The sequence below is a fragment of the Zeus faber genome, assembly GCF_960531495.2.
Source record: "Zeus faber genome assembly, chromosome: 10".
Classification (NCBI taxonomy): Eukaryota; Metazoa; Chordata; class Actinopteri; order Zeiformes; family Zeidae; genus Zeus; species Zeus faber.
This window is the reverse complement of record NC_137199.1, coordinates 31,966,481-31,983,467: the sequence shown is the minus strand read 5'-3', so window position 1 is coordinate 31,983,467 and position 16,987 is coordinate 31,966,481. Positions and strand designations below refer to the sequence as shown.

At 41.7% G+C, this 16,987-nt stretch overlaps 2 protein-coding genes across 2 annotated transcripts; both read left to right on the top strand.

The window, feature by feature from the left end:
- Positions 1-2,281: 2,281 nt before the first annotated feature.
- spon2b (spondin 2b, extracellular matrix protein) lies at positions 2,282-9,860 on the top strand. Its single transcript, XM_080007867.1, has 6 exons — positions 2,282-2,386; positions 3,447-3,718; positions 3,952-4,175; positions 5,693-5,884; positions 6,181-6,367; positions 9,040-9,860. The coding sequence occupies exons 2-6, from the start codon at positions 3,469-3,471 to the stop codon at positions 9,216-9,218; spliced, it is 1,032 nt and encodes a 343-aa protein (XP_079863993.1). The 5' UTR covers positions 2,282-2,386; positions 3,447-3,468; the 3' UTR covers positions 9,219-9,860.
- A 3,208-nt stretch (positions 9,861-13,068) lies between these two features.
- On the top strand, positions 13,069-15,638 carry LOC307235806 (transmembrane emp24 domain-containing protein 11; the record flags this gene model as incomplete). Its single annotated transcript, XM_080008021.1, has 5 exons — positions 13,069-13,198; positions 14,120-14,211; positions 14,577-14,702; positions 14,921-15,067; positions 15,489-15,638. The coding sequence occupies 5 exons, from the start codon at positions 13,069-13,071 to the stop codon at positions 15,636-15,638; spliced, it is 645 nt and encodes a 214-aa protein (XP_079864147.1).
- Positions 15,639-16,987: the final 1,349 nt, after the last annotated feature.

Genomic DNA, 16,987 nt, shown 5'->3' with positions numbered 1-16,987 from the left:
AAACAGTAAATATGAAAAAAATATCCATAAGCCACCAACTACGTGCACACACCATGTAGGTCGCATGCTGACTGGCTGCTGACTGGCTGCTGGCTGGCTGCTGACTGACTGCTGACTGGCTGCTGACTGGCTGCTGACTGGCTGCTGACTGACTGCTGACTGACTGCTGACTGGCTGCTGACTGGCTGCTGACTTACCTGCTGCTGACTGACTGCTGACTGACTGCTGACTGGCTGCTGACTGACTGCTGACTGGCTGCTGACTGACTGCTGACTGACTGCTGACTGGCTGCTGACTGACTGCTGACTGACTGCTGACTGGCTGCTGACTGGTTGCCAACGCGCCAACTGCAAATTTCCACGGTCGTATCTCGGAGCAATCGGTCGCAAGTCGATACAAATCTTCGTAGATGCAGTTATAAGTCGAGGTACCACTGTACAATAAAATAATACAATAGTAATAATGAATAAATAAATGGGTTAAATAAATAAACTAAGACTAAAAAATAAATATATCTTATATTATGAAGACTATCCTGTCACCTTCCACAGAAAGGTGGAGGCCGGCATCGTCGGGCTTTCTCATGAAGGAACTCCAACACGGGTCTCGCTACTTTGCTGTTGCTCTGTCTGTTGTCGCTTGGAATGGCTGCAGGCAGAACGCTCGTACTTCCATCGTGTCTCAGCTCGTATTAAAAAAGAAAGAAAAAGAGAGACAGTGGATAAGGTAAAGCCTGGCAGCCATTAATCACCATCAATCATTCCTAATCATCAGGTCTTAAAGTTTAACAGCGGCCAAAAAAGTGGCCAGAGCTGGTAAACACGTCTTCTGGAATCATCCAAATAATATTTGGATGATTCCAGAAGACGTGTTAACCAGCTTGACATGGTAAGCACGTGACATGCCTATATTACAGGCCTGTCACGATATGAGACTTGAAAGGGTCAGGTTATAGTCCGAGAAAACAAAGAAGAAAATATACAAGCACTTCATAACAATATAAATTGTACTTTTCAAAGCACTATTTAGGTCCTGCAAACGAAAATGTGTAAACCGTCTTTGTATTGAAGATATCGAAGTAAGGTGGGCCAAACTCGGTGCATTTGACAACTCATTGCTGCCGCCTTTTTAAAACAAACTGTTTGGGATTCGTCATTCAACATCAGTAAAAACTGGGTTTAGTTTAACGCCAGTGAATGCACTGGAGGCAATTACCAACTGCAGGAAAAATCTTTCCCTAAAAGCAATAGTCTAAATACTGTAGCTAGATACCGCAGCCTCTAAAATTCTTACAGTTTGGAAATTGTGACCACCGTTTGCAACCACAGTTAATAGTGACACCGGTTAACCTTGACATCCCGATGGGACGCAATCAAAATGACAGTTGCATGCACTTCATCGAGTGTGAGCCACACAGCAACACGACACACTGCACAGCACCTGCAAGTCAACCCCACCAAGACACAGGCTGATCTAGCATCTCCAGGAAGGAACCGTGTAATCTACACCTCATTTGTCATAATAGCAAGCAGCATCACCGCAGCCGCCCACCCACAGCACCACAGGCACAACTGCTGAGCACATCACGAGGCCTGACACTAACTAAGAGGTAGAAGTGTTGGCAACCATCAGATTCTAATCATTTCATAACTGAGTGACAATGATCCTACATAATTAGAATCCATTTTTTCAATATTCTCACTTAATTCACAGTTTTTGACAGAGTAATTCAATGAATCAGGATAACAAATTGTCCTGGGTTGAGCTCTCTAAAAATACGGAGGTATGTCTATTTTTATTTATTTTATTTAATATGAAAAGTGTTTAATGATGGGGCACTCAGACTCATCTCACATGAGGTGGCTGATAATGGCCCAAATCAGGTTGCTTGGGACAACTGGGCAACCATAATTGTTTGGCACTGCATCAGTCAGTCAATGGGCAACTGATGGAGAGGGCAAGACAGTTAAAGCATGATGGGGAAGAGGAGAGTGGGGTCAAAGGTGAAAAAGAAAGAAAGAGATTGAGAAAGAGGGTGAGGAATGGAGAGGAAGAGAAGCAAAGAGACAGAGCGACAGAGCGGGAGGGAGGGGTAGTAGGAGAGGGAAAAGAGGGTGGTGAGGGGAAAGCCGTAGGGGGAGATGGGAGGAGGAGGAAAGGATGGAAACCAGGAGAGGTTGGGTGAGAGTCAGATGGGTGAGGTGGGGGAGGGTGGGGGTGGAGGGGAAGACCTCGCAGAAAGCATAAAAAGCTGGAAGAGGACTTGTAGCCTTGCAGTCAGTCCTCCAGACAGCCACATCCTCTGCCCTTCCTCCTTTTCCCTCTTCATCACAGGTCCTCCTCTCTGCTGCAAGCCCTCATCCATCTGCAATCTTCTGCAAAAACAGTGAGTTGTCTTTTCATTGCATCATCCCTTTGATATAATCCACAGTCAGAAACTGAAGTTTGAATCGATAAAAACAAATACATAAAAAAATACTAAAATGTGTGTATAATAATTTGTAGGTTCTTAGAAATTCATTTCATATTTCCAACAATTTTTTGCATCGATGCCCAACTTTATTCAACATGCGTTATATTAGATAAAATAAATACCTTGATGGGATTATTGGGGAAAAAAGCATTATGAGAAGAAGTTGTGAAAGTAATATGATATGAAAGCAGTTTATAATTCTAGCCCCAATCATAAGTAATGACATTCATTGTAGTGCATGCACCTGTCACCACACACAATATCACTGGCTATGACTAATGTGCAGAGTGGAGTAACATGCCCCGGTGTTCTTCTCTCTGTTACGCTTCTCTTTTAGAGCCGGCTTATTTGAAACAAAACAGAATGGGTGCCAAGGGTGGGATGTGTAATGTCATTTCAATATGCAACACATGCAGGTTGCATTGAACTTGATTACACATCCTACAGTACTCCCACAGAAAAATGGTCAAACTTTTTCTTAATGCATCTAAACTGCATCCATCCCGTATTCCTTGCAGCCAATCTGAGTTCATCTGAGTTTGCTCATCATTGGCCGTGCTTGGGAAGCATCAGAAAAAAAGATTTAGAGTCAAATGCTTCTCCTCCGATTAACACTGCCAACGTGTTAAACCCGACACTGCCGTTGCAGCCAGATGCTCTCTGCGTTCTGGTTCACTCTCCAGTCATTGATCTGAGTGGGGAGCTAGTGACGCCAGCAAGGAAATGTCAACTCAATCTCAATCTCTACCGGAAAATCACTAATCCACAGTGACATCGGGAAAGAAAGTGTATGACAGGGGAAGGCAGAACTGCAAATTGAAATGATGGAAATAAAAAATAAATGACTCCTCACAATTCATTCATTGAACAAGTTTACAGTAGTAGGCCATCTGGTTTTTCCAGTTCCTACCAATAAAACACTGTTATTCTTTAAGGTTGATAGTGACAACACTGCTCTCTCTTTATATGCCAGATCTTCTCAATCTCTTGCCAACATGGAAACCACCGCACACTCCTTCTCAATCTTTGGGTCGTTCCACCGTTTCATCTCCGTGACCCTGGTGCTGACCTTGGGCTTCCTGGGGCGCTGTGTCGTTCCGATGCCAGTCCCCACCGACGTCCCGATTTGCACATCCAGCGAAACGGCACAGTACAGCCTGACGTTCACCGGCAGGTGGACGCAGGCAGCCTTCCCTAAGCAGTACCCGGTCTACCGCCCCCCCGCACAGTGGTCCAACCTGATTGGTGAGCGTGAAGGACGAGACTGCGGAACGTTGTTCTTATTGGTTACTGGTTGGGGTTCCCCCAGTTGCCCAACTTGCATATAAAAAATAGCAGATGCAATGTGCTTTCCAATTATTTCCAAATGCTGAATCCGCACACACTGAACACCACCAATACCTGTTGCAAGGCTTAACCTCCATCCTCCTCCACCTCTCTCTCCTTCTCGCCTTCTCTCTTCCTCTCTCCCCTTTTAGGGGTGACTCACAGCTCAGACTACCACATGTGGAGGAATAATGAGTTTGCCAGCAACGGAGTGAGGGAGTTCACGGAGAAAGGCGAGGCCTGGACGCTCATGAAGGAGGTGGAGGAGGCCAGCGAGCGCATCCAGAGCATCTACAGCGTCTTCTCGGCTCCTGCTGTTGTCAGCAGCACCGGCCAGATGAGCACAGAGTTCGAGGCCTTCGCCAGACACTCATATGTAAGAGACTTCCACAGCTGGTTTCAATGAACTCTGGGTCAGGAGTCAAAGCAGGTCACGGGCGGTCTCTGTAGACTCAGCGCGAGCAGAAAGACTTGAATCCATGAAAACCATTTGAATAAATTATCAACACAAACTAAGCTACATCAGGGTGAAAGAGAGACCCCTTTGGTCAGCAGCCACAATATACCACTGTTTATCGGTGCTGTGTGGAAAAACAGCTCCATTAACTGTAGGTCGTTACAAATCCATCAAAAGAAAAATCTCACATGATGGTTAAATTGATGGCCAAACTAAATACTCGGTTAAATTGAGCTAGATTACATTTAGATTTGTTTCCACCCGTTTAAACAGACCAACCACCCTTCTTCACTCTTGTATCAAAAAAAAGAATAAGAGTGAAGTTCGGTATTGTAACTTTAACTTTATCGCTTGGCATGGGTACTTGGTTTTGATTTTGTTTACTGGTTCAAAAATGGTACAAATTGTGTTTTTACACGGTGCTGCCAGCTTTTCCACCCCTAAGGTACAATGCTGTACTTTATTTTCCAGGGTTGGACTTTATATGTAAGAATAAGGTTAATTGTCCCATAATCATAATCTCCAACTCTGGCATTTACAGGAGGAGCCAAGTAAAAAAAAAAATTCTCCCTTGACTGGGACACACTGGGATGTTTCTTGAAGCATTATGCAGCAAAATGCCACGGTGGAGAGGTTGGCTCATCTGAGTTAATGTGATGAGGTTGTTTCCACCCGACACTCGCATTGTACAACTGCCATATTTATGTTTTTCCGTATCATATAAACTCGGCTGGAGGCGGCTGTTAAGCTTCCTAGCGTTGAGTCAACCAGCGCCTCGTAAAAGAGATGGAACGCCTCACTAAACACTGGCTTAGTGTCCAGAAGGTGGTGGGGGGGCGGGGCAGGGGGGCGGGGGTGAAAGGATGAATGGATGCAAGGATGGAGGTGTAGAGGTTACATTTGGATGTGGGAAAACGTGCTCTGGCTTTTTAACATTCAGTTCAAAACTGTTCAACCAAAATGTCAACATGGAATTTTCATTTTGTGGCCTTTTATGAGCGCTAGAATTAGCAACTGACTGGAGATTCGGTTAGGTTTCCATGACGAGGGGTTGTCATGGTAACTGGGTGTAGGCCATTGCAGGACTCACGTTGTGGCTCTGACTCACTGCCCTACTGACACAACATCAGGTTAACCCATCAGCCACAGGCGGCTGGACGACAACTTGAACTTGAACTTTTCCTCTTTTCCACCCTCCCTCGCTTCCCTCTCGCCTTCATCTGCCGACGTTGTCACTTGCTCTTCTTTTTTTTTTTTCGTTCTTCTCTATTTCTCCTTCCCTCTTCATCCCTCTATCGCCTCTAACCTGCTCCCTCCCTCTCCCTCTCTCTCTATTCATCAATCTCTCTCTTTCACACTGTCTCTCATGTTTTTACCTTCTTCTGTTTCTGGCACACCCTTCCGCTTCAATCTTCCTTCTTCATCCCTTCTTCTAGGTGTCCTTCATCGTGCGTATCGTTCCGAGCCCGGACTGGTTTGTAGGCATGGACAGTGTTAACCTGTGTGCGGGCGAGCAGTGGAAGGACAGCGTTTCCCTGGAGCTGTTTCCTTACGACGCCGGCACCGACAGCGGGTTCACCTTCTCCTCCCCCAACTTTGAGACCATCCCTCAGGACAAAGTCACTCAGGTGGGTTTTCGGGGCCACGGCGACGCCCTGCTGGGTGTTTGCTCCACTAACACTGTTTAGAAAGAGCTGGTCAAGACGTCAGACCCAGAGACAATATAAAAGACAAGACAACATACAAAATCCCTCATGATAAAGGCAATGTGTGCCTCCCTCCCTGAAACCTCAACAGAATTTCAGGACAGTTGAACATGAGACAACATGGCTAAAACATGAGTAAGTGGATTAAAAGCCTGTAAGGATACATCATCCTTCACTGACTCTATCCCACACTTTTCTCATTTTTCTCCCCTTCTTAGATCACCTCATCCGCTCCGAGCCATCCCGCCAACTCCTTCTACTACCCACGCCTGAAGCACCTCCCGCCCATCGCCAAGGTGACGCTGACCAAAATAAAGAAGACCAATCAGATCATCAGCCTGCCTCTGGAGGCCACGCAGTCCAACCTGCTGCCGTCAGACAATGAGATCGAGGAAAATCACATACGTGAGTCTGTTTACACACAAATATTTCTCCCATAAGCATCGTGATAACAGAGTATATTCACAGGTGTACTTCTTATGGCATATTTACAATTTTAAATCAGTTCACATTTTAAGCATTCGATTCTATCGGAACATCCTTGTGGGTTTCTGTTAAAAGAAAAAGAAAAACATTAAAGGTGCATTCCCTGGAAATTGGTGTGTGGTGATTGAACCTCCTTCAGTAGCAACACCATGGCAACCAGTAACCAATGAAGCCGACTCTCAACACTACCAGTTCAGCAGCATCGGTAATGGAGTGAACATAGCGACCACTCCAGAACGAGTGTGAAGAAAGGGTTTTACACGTGTTTTACACCAAAGAAAAAAGTGGTGTAAAACAAAATGGGAAATGGCCTTTAAGGGTTAGAATTACCCTCACTTTACCCTGTCTCTAAAACTTCAGTTTTTATCTCCAATAAATCTGTCAGGTTGTGTTTTAGCCCATAAAACATGAACAAAAGTTTGACAAATGTTCTATTATACTGTCCATGACGCTCCATTCTATTCCATTGTATTCTATTTTGAAATCAACATTAGCATTAACATTTAAATATGAGAGTAGAGTCATTTTGCAGTCGTTCTCAAGCATTTGTTAATACACACACACAAAGGGGATGCTGTTGATTTCTATGTGAAGCTTATGAAGCCCTTTGAGACTACACTGTGAGTATGGGCTGTGGAAATCAACTGGACTGGACTTGACTCTACGAACTGCTAAACAGTGAGCACTCATCAGATGAGGTGATAAGTGGAGATCTGTGATGTAATTGGTTGATATACATCATACAAATATTTTTTCTTAGAACAAGTTGAAAAATACCAATATATTTTTTTATTCTTTCAAATACAAATGGAATTATATTTGCTTTGAGTGAAGAGTCTTTATCTAATTCTTGATACTCATGTGATGTTCTGTATATTTGTTCCATGCTTCAAAATGCTGACCGTCACTCCCAGTAACTGATGAAACAAGTCAAACTCAAGCTCAGACCGTATGTGGAGCTTCATGAGTGTTAAGAATGACATTCTTATTTTATTCCGATGCATAAAGTCTTAATGGGGAGAACAAAATGTGGAAAAAACGTGTAATAGAGAGTGACAGGCCCTGCAGTATAAACCTCAGAGTGCAGTAATCAGATCCACAGTGCGGGTTCCACACAGCATCACACCAACCAGTCTGTCACCATGACAACCCGTCAACAAACAAAGCGAAACTTCGTGACTTCCCTCCATCCATTCTTCTGTCTGTTCATTTCTTCCCCTCGTTTTTCCACCATCTCTCTCCATCTCTTTTATGACTTCCTTGTGGATAAAGGGGTTGGGGGCTGTGAATTCAAATCAAGTTTTATTTATTGAGATTCATACTTTCCAAACTTTGAGGTAAACAATGGAAGAGACAGTATTGATTATTCGGTAATATGTTTACTTTTGACTGATTGCATTTGAAAATCTGATTGTAGATACTTTCAGACTCCCCCTGTCTCCTCTATCACCTCCATCTCCATCCATCTCCTCCCTTTATTCCTCTTGACCTCGGCCACTGCCTGCCGGAAAAACCTGTTCGTAGCTGAAGCTCCGGCCGGATGAAGATGTCAAAACTCGGTCTGGCTTCTGACCCTCCATCTGTCTGCCGTCTCACCTCCTCCCAAACCTCTGCTTTTCCACTCAGATCCACAAACCTGCGATGCCAATCATCTTTTTACTGAGTCGCAGCATGGAGGTCTAAGTCAGCTCAGGACAAACTAGAGGAAAAGACCTAAAGCCACAGCGGAGAATTTCGTTTGGAATAGAAATGAGAGGTTGGGGTTAAAACGAGCGGATTGCGGGTTTGAAACATGGATCTGCATTAAATAAACTGGCACAGAACCACACAGTTAATTCTGTTGCAAACTCCATGAGACATCTTACGCTGCTCGTGTGCAATGCAGCCCTATCTTGAGAGGTGCCAACAAAAGAATACTGTTGTTCTTTTGGGCTGCTATATGAGTGCAGGGCTGCGCAGAGCTGCATGCTCAGCAAAAACACCCCAGTAAATAGAGGTAAAAAAAAAGAAGCTTTAATTGTAATTAACAAGATATAGGCCTATCGTAAGGAAATTCAGCACTTGCCAAGAATCTACTGTTTAATAGGAACCCAAGGATTGGTAAAAAGGCTCCACAAGCCAGTGGTTTCTGGACAAACATACATCCACAAACACACTAGACATTGAACAGACAATGGGTCTCATTCAAGAAATGTGTGTGCAACGGTAAAGTGTACTTACAAACGTTTCAAAAAAGACATTGGTATTCATTGTTCACTTTGTTCTTTGGTATGATCTATAATATACATGTGTTTGGAAAATGCGGGTGAGCCCTTATGCTAAAGTGCTTTCAATTTAGAATGCCTGTTTCTTTATGCAAAATCAACATTAGTACTATTCAAATCATGCCACACTGCATGTAAGGAAATCAAAAATATGGCAATAGCAAAATGAAGAGTGAGTGGTAACGCTTTATTCCCTGATTGTTATTGGTGGATTCAAATGTAGCCCTAACCATTTCAGGCCCTGGGCCCCAGTGCAGCTGCACTGCCCATGTCTGCTCCACTGGATACCATTGTTAATAAAGCGCGTATTGTGCCCTCTTTCTGCAGACACCCCCCTGGACTGCGAGGTGTCGGTGTGGTCTCCGTGGGGTTTGTGCAAAGGGAAGTGTGGCGACTCAGGTGTGCAGCACCGCACGCGCTACGTGCTCATGCACCCGGCCAACAACGGAGCGGCCTGCCCCCTGCTGGAAGTGGAGAAGAAGTGCGTCCCAGACAACTGCTTATGACTAGGCCCGGAGCGGGGGGATGAGAAGGAGACCAAGGAGAGGAAAAAGAGAAAGGAGAGGAGGGATAGAAAGGGGAGGAAAGGGCGGAGGCTGCGAAACAACAGGAAGAGGTCCGCAAAGCATTAGGAAATGTACAAATGGACAATCTTTATTCTCATTTCCGTAGTATGGAAGTATGTTTGATGGAACGCCACCGGAAAATTCACCTATATACTGATGACTGTCTTCAATTATTATCTGTGGGTATGAAAGTATTAGAAAAGTGTAGTTTGGCAGAGTGTGGCCACTAGACACATTTCTAATTTTCTCAGATCTCTAGAAAAAGATTAAGAAGCAGGGACTTGACACAGGCAAAATAAATGGTGCTTCAGAGAGAATCTCATAAATTTCAAATTGTGACTCCAAACAGACTATATAATATTCATATTCAAAATGAAATGTTTACAGAGGGATTCTGGTTGTTTTCCTGAAGACGAAGAATATATTTATTTACAGGATTTTAACCTGTAGTGTACAGTTTATTACATTTTACAGTAATATTTTATATTCCTTTTGTGCCCTCTTGTAAAATATTCAGGCAAATTGTAATTGTGTTTTACATTTCTCTATGTTATCTGTGTGTTAAATAAAGTGTAAATACATCTTGCTATATCACCTACGTCTTTCCGGGAAAAAAATGAGGGCCCTAATATATATATATATATATATATATATATATATATATATATATATATATATATATATATATATATATATATATATATAGACAAGTGATCTATTAAACTGAATTTTTCTATTGTACATTATTAACTGAAAAATACAATAAAGTACTAATTACAACTAACATGTATTTATAAATGAAGAAATCACTGTCATTTGGCGATAGTGGCCCCGCTTGCGATCGCCTGCGCCGGCGCTCCGGTCGACCTTTGCACATTTTAGTATTTTTTTCCATTTATTACATTTCACTGCATATATGTATGAAAGTATGTATATGTATGTGACGAATAAACCTCTTGAATCTTGAATCAAATAATAATGATGCATGTTTATTAACGATCTTTGGTAGTACATGTACAATTATTAAGCTGAAATCGTGTAATGCAATTTATGTTGCATAACATAAAAAACTAAAAATGTAACATGTTCCAAAAACGAATAAACTGCACCCTGTGTATTGCTGCGATCACCATTATGTCACATTAGAACTTATGATCATTGGCTGAGGTTTCCTTGAAATGGGAACGTTTCATACATATTGTCGTCCAAGTTTGATACACACACCCATCAGGAAATATTGATAAAACTTTACAAATTCACCGAAAATTGAAGAAAATTGGTGTTCTTTCTTTCTTTCCAAAAGACATCAGGACTGTGAACGCTGACCTCACCAGTGCCCCCCCAAGACACACTACACACCTACACACACACACACTACTGCTGCTGCTGCTGCTGTTCTATTTGTTGCACACTTCAGTTCAGATGTACAGTATATATACACTTCTTTGTGGATACAGACACGATTTTTGACTTGATTTTATCTATTTTTATTATTTTTGTTTCTTTTGTTTATACAGTCCACATTTATATTATATTTATATTTTTATAGTATTTAAATTTATACATTGTTATATTGGAAATTTTATTGATGCTCAACATGTGCACAATCTCTGCAGGCACTGCCACTTGCATTTCACTGCATACCTGTGTGCAGGTGACAAATAAAAATCTTGAAATCTTGAAATCTTGAAATCTGTAACATTGAGAAAACATCAACAACAATCATGAACCAGTACTATATAAATCCATGGTTTGTCTCGGAGTGGTCGCAAAAAAAGAAAAATTGTAACCCGTGCTACCTTGCGCAGAATTTGGAGAACTGTAATACGTATCTAAAACGACTACACTGGACCCTGTGTATTGCTGCCTGCAGCAATATTTATCAGTATTGTTATGATTTTTATTATGGCTATTTCTATACAAGAACAAGCCAGCTTTTACCCTTCTGCTCCACGACCTGACCTTGCCGCGGGACACCTGCGCCATGCACTGGCTCGTCATGTTTAACCGCACAGCAATTCTTGACTTTCCAGGGGCCTTATTAACATTACAGCAGGGTGACGTAGTGAGTTAGTATTCCTCCCATAAACCATGGGGCTCGCGTTCAACTCTCTTTGGCAGCATGTCTGCCCAGCGTACCAGTTCTCCAGCCAAACACCGAAGAGTTGACCCTACGTTCAAATAATATGTTCATATCTTATATAATTCTTAGAACCCAATGGAAACCAGATCCATGGACAGTGCCCTTTTTTTCAGAAGCGGCTTTGTGGACGTGAAGATGAGGCAACAGAGTTTAAAACAGTTCAGCACATGGCGCTTTTCAGTCAACGATTTTAACGCAAATGTGCAAAACAGACCAAAAATAAATAAATAAATAAAAAAAAAAAGCATAATAGCCCTCCCTCACTCACAAAGCGAGATAGGAACCAAGCTGGAGAGAGGGCAGATTGAATAGCAATTTGGGACTCTTTAAGCTTCCTGTCGCTCTCAGTGACTCTCTGAACTTTGGCTCAGTTTATAAAAACGAGGACAAGTGACAGGAAAATTACATAGAAAGAGAGTTTCAGATTCAACCGGATGAGAAGGGTCTCGTTTTCCTTGAAGGATGACAGCATTTGCATCTGCTGAATTGGAGACAGGTTTGAATAGAGTATAAACCTGGTATATTGACTATATGTAATTATAGGGTCTAATTATACTATAACACAGGCCAGATGGATACGTCATTTGAACTAAGTTGAAGGAATTTGTGTGCAAAATTGACACAAGGAAATCTAATACACATACAAACTGTGTATTTACCTGCAGAATACTAACTTCTAGTACTAATCCGTACAAATATTTTGTGGAAAAAAAAAATCCCATTTCTTTAGCTGTCACTTTATAAGAAACAGCCATCCAATGTACGGTACATGTATTTGCGTTCCGTTTCTAGATACTGTTTCCATTGCTGGTGATAGGGTCCGTGATGGGGACCGCAAGGGCAGCTGATTGGGCAGAGTCAAGAAGCAAAATTGCTAAAGCGTGGTGAATTTGCTAAACAAGAGTTGCTAGTACATCAAATATCTCCACCAAGAAAGCCAAGAAACAAAAAACAAATCAACGGATCAAAAGAAGAAAGTGACTATGTTCAAGCAAAAATTAGGATGAACCTGAATGTGGATGGAGTGGTATTCTGGAACTTGAGGTGGAACTAAAACAACAGTGACACATTGACACTTTGACAAAAAATAAATTGAAACCAGCTGCTAGAGGCTTGGAGACTATTTTGTTCATCTGCATTACAGGTACCCCAGAGAACCAAGAGAGAACTATGATCAGTCAGCAATATAACTTGACTACTCCATTATATTTAATATAAGCTATGTAGCACAAGATATTATGTTTTGTAAAGATATGATTTCTCAACCTTAAATAGGGTTGAAAGGCTGTGTGTGATACTTGCTGGATACACTTTAAGTAGTGAAATATTCTCTTTATACTGTGGTGTACTTTTCGTGTGCTCCAGGTGTTAAGTTATGGCTGTTATCATTCTGACTCTCTAGTTAAACATCAGCAGCAGAACGTCTCGTCACCCTAAGTCACACCTGCTGGTTTCTCACACCAGAACTTCCTGCAAAACACCTTTACGACAACGCTGCATACAAATTACAAAACTGACACATCTACAAACCAATTCTACAGACCTGCTGTTGTTTGGAGGTTACCGGTCATTTTGTTTGGTCATATTTGGCCAGTTAGTCATATTCTAATTGAATGAGAGGTTAGCGCCGGTTAAGAAGTTTGGAGAATGTGTCTGCGTGGCGTGGCCCTGGCCCTGCAGAGTTACCTGGTGCTTACAGCCGCCATGTACATGGACCTCGGGGAGCTGGAGGAGAGATGCATCATACAAGATATTCCTGAAGAAATGCTGGTGACGGGTGAGTCCTGAGAGACGGATGACAGAGGAAAAGAACGAGGACAATCAGGATTTCATACCAATTTTTCAATGTGTCATAAAAGCTTTACATTATTGATATTACTATATATTATTTATACATTATTCAATTATTAATATTGTTATATTATTTCAAGATGCATTAATATAATTACAGTTATCATACTTTATAACATTATGCTGAATTGGATTGGGCTCAGGAATGGAAAGCAGTCTTTAGTAGTCATTTAAAAATAAAAAAATGTATTTCTATTTGCACTTGAGTAATTACATTTTAAGGGGTGTTGCACTTCTACTGCACTATATTTCAAGACAAAGACAGTGTCTTTGTTACTTACGGTACATTTAAGCAATGTTACATATTATTAATAGTACATTTAATATGAAGTACTTTACTGTTATACATCAATTTGAGTGGAACGTTGAGTGGAGGAATGCTACTTTGACTAGAATTCTATGTTTTAAGGGCATGTGCGCTCCTTCAATAGATAGATATGATATATGAATATTCCTGTAGTTTTCTGTTGCTAGGAAGTATAAATAGGAGATAGGAAGGGGGAGAGAGATTAGGAAGAGAAACAGAAAGATGTTTTTATGTTTTCTAACTAAATTCAAGTGTTAAGTGTCAACAAAATAATAAAAGGCTCTATAGCAGGGGTTCTGAAACTGTGGTTGCCGACTCCCTGGGGGGGGGGTGTCACCAAATGTTTTCTGGGGGTCCTGAAATTATTTTTTAACTCGTACTTTTTCACAAAAGGGGCTTTAATTTCAATCTTAGGTTGACTTTTATCTTTTGTGCATTTCAATGGAAGCTAATGTTAGAGAGTGAGAACTATTTATCTACTGTGTACAATGACCTCATATGACAAATGTGTGTTTATGTAAATGTTCCCTTTCTCCATAGGGTACTTCCTTCTGGAACCCTGGGATTTGAAGGCTGCGTCTAACTCCCCTCACCTGGGCGTCACGGTGACCGTGCATGACCCAGACCATGAGGTAGCGCACTCAAAGAAGATGTTCATCACCAAAACCAAAACCACCCAAACACACGTGCACGGACACATGAAGAAAACAAAAAGAGAAACACATGGTCCCTGCCTCTCCTCATCCAAACCAACCGCCAGACACAAGTGTGGACATTTACAACACTCAGCGTCGTAGCTGAGTTTTAGGTGTATTGCATCATGGTATTACATGTTATAATGCATGTTGTATTCACGTGTCCTCTAACCTTTATAAAGCACCTGGAATGCTTTATATGATTGAATGGTGATTTATACGACAGAACTTGTTATAGGGTAAACAGATCACCAATCAAAGAATCCTCTTCTCATGAGTTTCGTTCTTCTTCTATTTTCCAGATATTGATGTCAAAGCGTTACGGTAAATACAGTAAATTCACCTTCACCCCCCACACTGCTGGTCAGCACGTCTTCTGCTTCCAAACCAACTCCACCAGCTTCTCAGTGTTCTCTGTAGAAAGGCTGGTAAGATCTGTGAAACACACACACACAAACACACACACACACACACACACACACACACACACACACATACACACACACACACACACACACACACACAAACAACAATGCACAAGACCTTCATCCATATATTTAACAAAAATGTTTAAAAACCCATCTTCTCAATGATCAATTAGTATGTTTTACACTGCAGCCTGACCTTTGAGCTTCTTCCTGTGCAGAAGCTGCACCTGGACATCCAGATCGGGGAACATGCCCTGGATCGCAGCGCAGAGAGGACCAAGGACAATCTGCAGTCTGTGGAAAACAGCCTGAGTCACCTGATCGACCAGATGATCTACATCACCAGGCAACAGGAGCACCAGCGGGTGAATGGAATAGAATGTAGCTCTGGACAGGGAATCCTTCATGAATAAAGGGCATCCCTTCATCATTTTAAAAATTGTTCTACTAGTTTGCTACTGTTTTTCAGGTCAGTTAGCATAAATATATTTATGTGTTCTTCTCTAAACGTATTTTCCATTATTATAACAGACAGTGGTAATTTTAGGATTAAAAATAAAATACAGTATTTGCCCATTTCTTTGACTACAAACTTAACCTGTTGACTTTTCCATACCTTCATATTTTTCTTCCCTGTGTCGTTTCCAGAAGGACTCGGGAAAAAATAAAACACATTGCATTCAGAGAAAAACATGAACACTTTTCCCTGAGCTTTATTCCGGAGACGTATAGGTAATGCTGAACCATCTCTCTCCGCTCTTTCCTGTTTTTCTTTCTTCCTTGCAGGAAAAGGAGGAGATGTTCCGTCAGATCAGTGAGGACACCAACAGCAGTGTGCTGTGGTGGGCCATGGTGCAGACCTCCATCCTGCTCTCCGTCGGCTACTGGCAGATGAAGCGACTCAAAGACTTTTTTATTTCCAAGAAACTGGTGTGATGACGTGCTTAAACATGTCAACATGGGTCGATCTTCTACTTTCGAGGGGTTTACAGTCATGTCCTGTGTACAACAGAAGTGTAAGGGTTTTTTTGTTCCAAGAATTCACATTTCCAAATATTCACTTTTGACACAGCTTTGATTTCAGTTTCCAATAGAGCTTGGGAAGCTGACGTCACATTGCTCTAGCAAGCCTCCCTATGTGGGGGATCACTCGCATATCAGTCGGCCCCTTTGAGTTAAAAGTCCTGTTTGGAAGTCCTGTTCGGTGAAAAAATGCTGCAGAAAATCGTGCAAACGATCTTGTGTGAAACCTCCAGCCTTCTTTTTCTCCCTTCCTTTCTCCATTTTTGTACATTTTGTAAATTTTAGCTATTTCTCTATGCAACTGAATGGAAATAATCCCCCAAAAATGGCGACTGCGGGGTCCATAGCAACCCATAGCAACCGTCAAACTAGGAAAAATGTGATATAAACTGTGGCCAACACACCTCATAGGACGGGGAAATGGAGCAGTGCTAATGTAATCATCTTTATCTGGTCACACTTTTTTGTCAGGTGTAGCTCATAAGAATAATTATGTCTGATTTGTATAAGCCACTGCATCAGTGATGTCACTACACACACGGTACCTGTCCACTGATTCATGTTATGAGCTGCACCTGTGTCATGAAGGGAAGACAGTCGTAGCGTGCGTCATGTTGGGATTTCTTTTGTGTCTAGATTAATGCTCACAAGAACATAAGACCGATATTATTAGTTTTGTTATCAGACTGAAACTAGAGGTTTGAATTATATGTTAATATATATGATGTGATAAAGATTATTTGGATTCTGGAACATATAGAATGATATAGACTATAAGAAGATTATGAGCTGATATCGTATTATATTGTGTAGAATTCCCCACAGTTGCCATTAATACACAATACATGGATTCAAGATGATGGTTGGTAGTATAAGCCCTAATCCTAATAATGCTGAACACCACATAGAAAACAACATAAAGGATGCAGCCATTATAATGAACAAAAAGAATTTGGAATGAGGAAAGATCATCACTCTGTTTTGTATTACTTCTGTAGGCCAAGAGGGAATGTTGCTAAGGGTTACTATGGACTCTTCCATTCAATAGAAAAGCTACTTCCAAGCATCTTTTAACTCCGTCGTTCACAGTCAGTGCGAGTGATCCCCACGTGTGACGGCTTGCTCCAGCAACGTGACGTCAGACTTACATTCCCTCTGCGCGTCAGATAAAAATATCATCAATATTAATCATTTACCCGCTAATATTCCGGAATAAAGACGTCTGAGCTTCAGTTGAACATGTTGAACGTCTGGCATTACAT